Here is an 8,295-nt window from a genome sequence, read left to right on the forward strand (position 1 = left end):
TGTGTGTGTGTGTGGAATTTTACATTGATTTAATTAGCTTTTCATCAACTCTCTACCCCCTGCAGTTCCTTCATGAACCCCGGTTTGGGAAACCCAGATTTAATGTCATGCAATAAAGCATTTTGCGTTGTTAACAAAGAATGGAGAATATTTTCTTTGCATTTACTGTGGAACTCATAATGCAGCTGCTCTGTATCATGAGTTGCATGTGTGTAAAAGAATAATGACAGCCTTCACTTTAAAATACCTAGTCCATCTGGCTTGTGTAACTAAATTCTAATTAAACTGCAGCAACAAAAACTAAAACTATATTTTTATATATATTTTTTTTAATTGTAATTTTCGTTTCGTTTATGAAGATAACTTTCAATTAGTGGATTTGACTGCATGTGCAGCATTAGTCCGAGGTATTATTTTTATTTTTCCCTTTTTCCCTCTCTCTTTCAGGTTTATGTGGCTGCGTTCTCTATTTCAGGCTATGCCTGGGCCAGCTGGCGTAATCGTTACAAACCATTTAACCCTGTTCTAGGGGAAACGTATGAGAATGTGCGGGAGGATCATGGTTTCCGTTATATTGCAGAGCAGGTATGAGCACTTAATATATAAGACATACAATATGAAGGACTGTATTTGGAGTAATTGCATTTTAACATTTTTATTTTTTTAATTTTTTTTCTTTCTAGGTCAGTCATCACCCACCTCTGTCTGCCTGCCATGCAGAGTCTGATAACTTCAGCTTTTGGCAAGGTAACAGCTAAAAATTTTATTTATTCTTGATGTGGGATTTTACATTTAATATTTTATTCAAAACAGCAGAACAACCACCCAATAAAGCACTACAATAATCTTAACAGTATATTAACAGTATAACCTTGAAGTAATGGACGCATGAATTAACGTTTCTGCATTTGACATTGAGAGCATAGGTCGTAATTTAGATATATTTTTAAGATGGAAAAATGCGGTTTTACAAATGCTAGAAACGTGACTTTCAAAGTAAATATTGCCATCAAATAGCACACCTAGGTTCTTAACTGATGATGAAGAATTGACAGCACAGCCTTCAAATGTTAGACAGTGTTCTAGATTATTACATGCAGTGGTTTTTGGTCCAATAATTAACACCTCTGTTTTTTCATAATTTAACATTTTTTTCATAATTTTTTTTATATCAACTATGCATTCTGTTATTTTTGCGAATTGGTATGTTTCATCGAGCCACAAAGAAATCTAGAGCTGAGTATCATCAGCATAGCAGTGAAAGCTAAACATCATGTTTCCTGATGATATCTCCCAAGGGTAACATGTAAAGCGTGAAAAGCAAGGGTCATAGGACTGAGTCTTGTGGCACTGTACTTGTGATCGATATGCTTAGGGCTGTGCAAAAAATCGAATGCGATTTTCATGCTCATCTCATCAGTAAAGCCGGTTCTGTGATTAGTAGTAAATCTCCAGCACGTTATGAACGCGATTTTTGCGTAGCTTGTCAGTAATCTACGGCTCTGTGTAGTAAATGCTGCTCCATCTGAAAGCACGTGCTGGAGATTTACTACTAATCACAGAACCGGCTTTACTGACGAGATGAGCATGAAAATCGCATTCGATTTTTTGCACAGCCCTAGATATGCTATCTCGTCATTCACTGCTATGAATTGATGACGATCAGATAAGTAAGATTTGAACCATGCCAATGCAATTCCACTAATGGCAACATAATTTTCTAGTCTATTCAAAAGAATGTTGTGGTCTATAGTGTCAATGCAACCAGATAAAAAGAGCAGGTCATTTGTAACTCTGATGAGAGCAGTCTCCGTACTATGATACAGTCTAAATCCTGGAAGTCCTCACAGGTACCATTTTTATCTAAGAAAGAACATAGCTGAGATGATACTGCCTTTTCTAGTATTTTTGACAGAAAAGGGAGATTTGAGATCTGACTGTAACTAATTCTCCGGTATAAAGCTGTGATTTTTTTTTAATGAGGCTTAACAGCCAGTTTGAAGGTTTTTGGGACATATCCTAAAGACATTGATGAATTAATATTCAGAAGAGGATATATGACTTCTGGAAGCACCTCTTTTAGTAGCTTAGATGGTATAGGGTTTAACATGCATGTTGTTGGTTTAGATTAACATGCATGTTGTTGGTTTAGATTATTTAATAATTTTATACAATTCTTCCTGTCCTATAGCAGAGAATGAGTGGAATTGTTCCTCAGAGGATCTATAGTGCGCTATCTGATGCGATACTGTAGCTGATGGATGCATGGTTATAATTTTATCTCTAAAAGTATCGATCTAGGAAATAAAGTTCATAAAGTCATTACTGTATTGAATTAATACCTGGGGATGTATTTGTTTTCTTCTAAAAGAGATTAAAAGTAAGCAGATCTAGCAGTTTTTAAGGCTTTTCTTTAAGGGTATGTTCAGAGCTTTTGCCTTTAAGCAAACCTCGAAGTGGATTAGGATCTGGACCTGACAATTCAGCCAGCCCAATGCCTTCTGTCTTGTGTTCATTCATAGTAAGTTGTGTTTCCATATCTCCGTCATATGGGGTACTTGCCACCAGAACATCTGATAAGGCTTTCTCCTTTAAGCTCACCCCTTAGCCAGACCAACACTCTGTGAGAGGGTCCTGCGCTGATGGCAGCTGGCTGTTATCACCTGGCATGAGCTGATAGATTGAAACAATTTGTGCAGGTGGTAGGGTCATCTTTAGCCTCTGATGCATGACCACTATGAACCCCTTGTCCAAATACCCACACTTGCGGTCTTGGCCACTTGAGAGCACGTGTCAGGAAGTAAGTGCGCAAGACTCTGTCCCAGGTCTTAAAAAAGCCAAAGCGCAGTGCCCTTAATGCACACTAAATCCACAGTATCTCAAATACTGCTCCGGAGCATCATGTTGTGGAAATATGATTCCTTGAGTCTTTTTTCCCGAGATCTCGCAAGAGTTCACGGAAACCTTTCCAATGTATGTTAAATATTAATAATAATTAGGTATTGCATATAATTTGGTTGTAAAACAAAGAGTTGCACGTTTTATTGGTACAAATGAGTAGTGATGATGATTATTTTGTACAACATTTGCAACGGCTTTTTAGCACTTAATTAGAAGCACCACAAAATTAAATTGTCATCTGTTATAGGGACTACTAAACAGACATTTAGAAGTTGATTTTAAAAATAAAACTGCGTAAACACTTGCATTTTTACTACTCTATAAGTGTGTCCCATCAGGTAATGAAAAGTTCTACACACACTTGTGGTCTTCATGCTCACTTGGACCAAATACAGGAAATACGTCATATAAGTAGTCAAGTGGTCAAGTACAAAGACCGCAAGTGCAGGTATTTGGACATGGGGTGAGACGGGGCTCGCAGGCGTCATGAACAGCCTGTGGAGGCATGACTGACTGGTTGTCTTTAGATCTTTAAATACTGGTTACTCTCTGGGACTGGATGGATCGAGTTTGTGTCAACTATGTCAGACTATGCTGAACTGCAATCTTTACATAGACAGGAGTGTTTCTGTGGTGTAAGAATTCAAGGGTATTGCATGGCTTTCCCCATGGTTATTGGTCCTGTCAACAACTGTATATGATTGGTCAGTTTATAGCGACTGTCACAGGCTAGCGCCATGTTCTGTCATGAATAATTAAGCATAAATGACAGCATAATCTTACAAGGCCACGTAGTCTCATGTATAATTGAAATGCCGACACATCAATGTACTAGTGTTTTGCAGCGTCACATCCACAAAGAGAATTTTTCAACCCAAAATAAATGTAAAATAATTATACAGTACATTCAACATTACATGTCATTTGACAGTACAATGTCATTCTAACATCGACAAGGAATGTTTTTGAGACACTGCAGATGAGCTAATCCTTACTTTAAAATAAAGATACTTCCAAATGATATCGCACACCTCAAATATATATATATATATATATATATATATATAATAAACACATTTATTATATTTTTTTATTTGTTCATTCATTCGGTCATTCATTCAGTCCTTCTACATTTTCAGACCAGAGATGGAAAAATAAGTTCTGGGGGAAGTCAGTGGAAATCGTTTCAACCGGAATGGTTAATGTCACTCTGCCAAAGTGAGTATGGTTCCACTGAGCTCTCTACACAGCTGAGAATCAAACCATTTTATTTTAATTTAAAATAGTCAGTTATTGAGAGATGTTAAAAGTGTCTTTGGATATTCATTTTCATTCAGTTTTGAGTTTTATATACAGATGTGGCCATTGAGAATGCACATCGAAGGGAAAGGATCTCACACATGGTCACAGTAGCATGCAGGGCCACTATGAATGTGTGAATATAATTTAAAGGGGTCATGAATTGAGAAATAAAATTGTCCTTGATGTTTTGACACGTAAGAGGTCATTGTACAGTCATGGCCAAAAGTTTTGGCAGTGACATATCATCCTGCAAGAGCGACTTCTTCCAATGATCCATGAGCTATTTGGTGATGATCCGTGCATTTACAAAGTAAGTGTGATAAAGAAGTGGCTCGAAGATCATTACATTGAAATTTTGGATCCGTGGCCAGGCAACTCCCCTCTCAATCCTATAGAGCAGTGGTTCTCAAACCTCTCCATGAAGTACCCCCAGCACTGCACATTTTGTATGTCTCCCTATATCTGACATACCCACTTCAGGTCTTGCAGTCTCCACTAATGAGCTGATGGGTTGAATCAGGTGTGATAGATGAGGGAGACATACAAAATGTGCAAGGCTGGGGGTACTCCAGGACAGGTTTGAGAACCACTGCTATAAAGAACCTGTGGTCAGTGCTCAAAAGGCGAGTGGACAAGCAGAAGCCCACAAACTGTGATCAACTTTTAAAAGCCTTTAAAACTTATGATATGCTTATCATTGTTAATATTTAAATACTGAAGCAGCAAACTTTGCAAAACACAAAATTTATGTCACTGCCAAAACTTTTGGCAATTACTGTACTATAAAAACATCCTGTAAGTTTTAGAGCTCAAAACTTCCTTGTTAGTCCAAAAACAGCTTTTATTGAAACCAAGATCAGAAAACAACTAGTTTCAGATTTTCACATTATGACTTAATAGTGAGACGAAAGCCCGCCTCTGCAGAATCAGATCAAAACGCCTACTTCTGCATCATTGCGTCTTTGGCATCGGCCGCTTGATCAAAACTTGATCAATATCATGAGCAGCAAACTCGTTTTGTAAAAGCCACTTCAGCAACAGGAAATTTTGTAAGAAGCCAGTTGCGCTTTCGCTATCGCATTGCACAATGCAAGAAATCTCACATGAAATTAAAGACCATCCCAGTGTCTAATGACTCCATAATAAAGACGAATTTGTGATATTGCAAATGACATTGAGGAACAGATCATTGAGAACATTAGACGAAAGCGCTTTGCGCTTTATAAGTCGATGAGGCCACTGATACCAACAAGGACAGTTGGTTAATAGCGTATATGAGATTTGTTGATTTTGAGTCACTGAATGAGGATTTACCGTTTTGCAAATACATCCCAAAAAGAGCTACGACTGATGAACTTTTTAAGATTATAGATTCGTACTTGACAAGATGCTGGGATTAAATGGGAGGACTGCTTGGGAACTTATTTACAGAATTTATGAAAGCGCAGTGGACACTCTGCATTATACATTGAGAAGCACTTGCATCACGGCAGTTAAGCCCTACGTTAAATAATGTTTTGTCTGAAGTTATCACGGTCAACTACATCAAAACAAGACCACTGAATTCATTACTTTTTTTCCGCGTTCTGTGAGGAGATTGGCAACGATCGCACTGCTGTGCTGTTTCACAGTGAAGCGAGATGGCTCTCCTGCAGCAAAGTGCTGTCCAGAGTGTTTGAGCTCCGGGAGCAAATTCAAATTTTTCTGCAGGAAGAAGGCTTGAATTAGCTTGCCAGCGAGTTTTGTAATAAACAATTTCTAATGAAGCTGGCATATCTCAGCGACATTTTCTTCAAGTTGAATCAACTATACCTCCAGCTGCAGGGCAGAGACAAATACCTACCATATCTGCCAGACCAAGTCAGCTCATTCATCTGAAAACTGGAGATGTGGGGCAGGAAACTCGAGCAAGGAAATACAGAGTCTTTTGAAAATATAACAACTTTTTCTAACAACAGTGTGCAGTTTGACTGGGTGAGAGATCCATTCACTGCTTCAGATGACTCTAGCATGAGGCTAAAGTTCTCATCACAAACATTTCTGGCTTTGTGTGGAGAGGAAGTTCCCACTGATAGGTCAGAAGGCTGTTGAAATTCTGCTCCCTTTTGCAACGTTAGGACTCTCTGCGTAAAAGTTTTTGAGAGAGGTCCACGTGTAATACTCATTTCATATGAAAAGATGTTAGCCAATCATAGCAATGGGCGTTTCCATTGAAGCCTAAAAACAGGCACACCCTTTCCAACAGAGCGTTCAAATCAGAGGGCTAAAATCAGGGGGGGGGGGAATTATTTCTAAATTATGGCAATTTTTGATGTAAAAATTATAGTAACATTATAAGTGCACGTCAGGAAACATCAAATTAAGAAATGTCGTTCATAACTCCTTTAAAATAAACTAAGTGCAAATATCCCATCTTCCTGGCCAAAGACTGTTTACACTATTAGAACGAACAAATTGACAAAATTGCCCAAGTTCAAATTTGTGTTTTCTCGATCTTGACAGACAAGCAATATGCATTCTAGCTACAGGGTGCGGGCTAAATAAATAAATCGAAATAACATAAAATAAAGACACAGGATCTGCGTTTTTTTGCAAGTACAGATGAGGTGATGCTGTAAAATGCAATATGTTTTCATCTGCTTCATCTTCTGCGTTTTAATCCTAGATCTCTTCATTAGTCTTTTTCGCAGAAACATTGACCAATAAATGTCTCGTCACATTTTACAGTAGTTACCATAGACTGTAAAAAAAGATGGACGATGTTTCTCCACTTCCTTCCACTACAGAAAAGTCAAGCCAAAACATCTCAGTATGGCTGCTGTCATCTTGCAAAAATGATGTCGTTTAGAGCCAGAGTCTGCACAGTAGTGATTCATTTTTTTCTCTCTACCCAAACGCAGGGCTGAGCCTGCTCACTGTCAAATCTGGAAACCAATTAATAGCACGTTAATTTCATTCCAATCATATTGCATGAACTCTGAGAAGATAAAAAAAATAAAATAAAATACAAGAGATCGACAGAAATTGATGTTTTTTTTAGAACGATACTGATTATTTGCATGTTTATATGGCCAAGAACTGATATTTATTTTTTTCACTTCTGTTTTTGACAATTATAACAACAGTACTGAACTGTACAAGCATTTTTATGTAACACGGTCAATACTGTAATTTCACTCCCTCCTTGCAAACAAAACAACTCTTATTTCTACATCAATAAACAGTGTTGGGAGTAACGCATTACAACAGTAATAATATTACTTTTTGCTTTAACGCAGTAATATAACGCATTACTAATAAATTGGAGAGAGCTGCGGGGTCGGAGAAGAGAAAAAGGTGGCGGACGAGCGCAGACAAGCAACAAAAATTAAGTTTAACTAAAAATAACATAATCTGTTTTTATTAAATCATAGCCTATATATAAAATGAATGAATGTGCGAAATATTTGAATTAAATAGCCAAATTAACAGATGAAAGGAAACCGAGATGACCGAAATAATGTAAACACATTGCAGTTTCGAATGATCTGTATGACCAAAAATAACGGAGTATTTTTTTTGTTGTTTGTTTCCGCTGTTCGATCGCGCTGGCGCCTCACGCACATTAGCATTGCAAACGTTGCAGCCTGTTCATTATCATAATACAATACAGTCAACCAAACATATAGATACACTGTACGCAGTACGCACTATTTAAATTAGCCAATCCGTGCCGTTCAGCATGAGCTCGGGCCAAACACACATTTGCTCATGTGACGAGGATGTTTTTTAAGTGCGTTAAGTAAACTTGGATTACATAAAGCATTCAAATACATCGCAAATATGGAAAATCATAGCCTATATATAAAATGAATGAATGTGCGAAATATTTGAATTAAATAGCCAAATTAACAGATTAACCAAACGAAAGGAAAATGAGAGATATGCTGCTGAGTTTGGTTTTATTTGTGTGGCGCGGCGCTCTACGAAAGTCCACGGAAAGGAAACCGAGATGACAGAAATAATGTAAACACATTGCAGTTTCGAATGATCTGTATGACCAAAAATGACGGAGTATTTTTTTTGTTGTTTGTTTCCGCTGTTCGATCGCGC

General features: G+C 37.6%; 1 protein-coding gene across 1 annotated transcript in view; it reads left to right on the forward strand.

The window, feature by feature from the left end:
- The first annotated feature begins 452 nt into the window (after window positions 1-452).
- LOC107758406 (oxysterol-binding protein-related protein 7-like) overlaps window positions 453-8,295 on the forward strand; it is a 38,531-nt gene continuing 30,688 nt past the window's right edge. The window contains exons 1-3 of the mRNA XM_016576129.1: window positions 453-585; window positions 684-747; window positions 4,041-4,119. Of these exons, the coding sequence (XP_016431615.1) occupies window positions 4,097-4,119 (23 nt within the window). The 5' untranslated portion in view covers window positions 453-585; window positions 684-747; window positions 4,041-4,096. The remainder of the gene's footprint in view (window positions 586-683; window positions 748-4,040; window positions 4,120-8,295) is intronic.

Source organism: Sinocyclocheilus rhinocerous, unplaced genomic scaffold, assembly GCF_001515625.1.
Source record: "Sinocyclocheilus rhinocerous isolate Xijiao unplaced genomic scaffold, SAMN03320098_v1.1 scaffold143, whole genome shotgun sequence".
In the NCBI taxonomy this organism is placed as follows: domain Eukaryota; kingdom Metazoa; phylum Chordata; class Actinopteri; order Cypriniformes; family Cyprinidae; genus Sinocyclocheilus; species Sinocyclocheilus rhinocerous.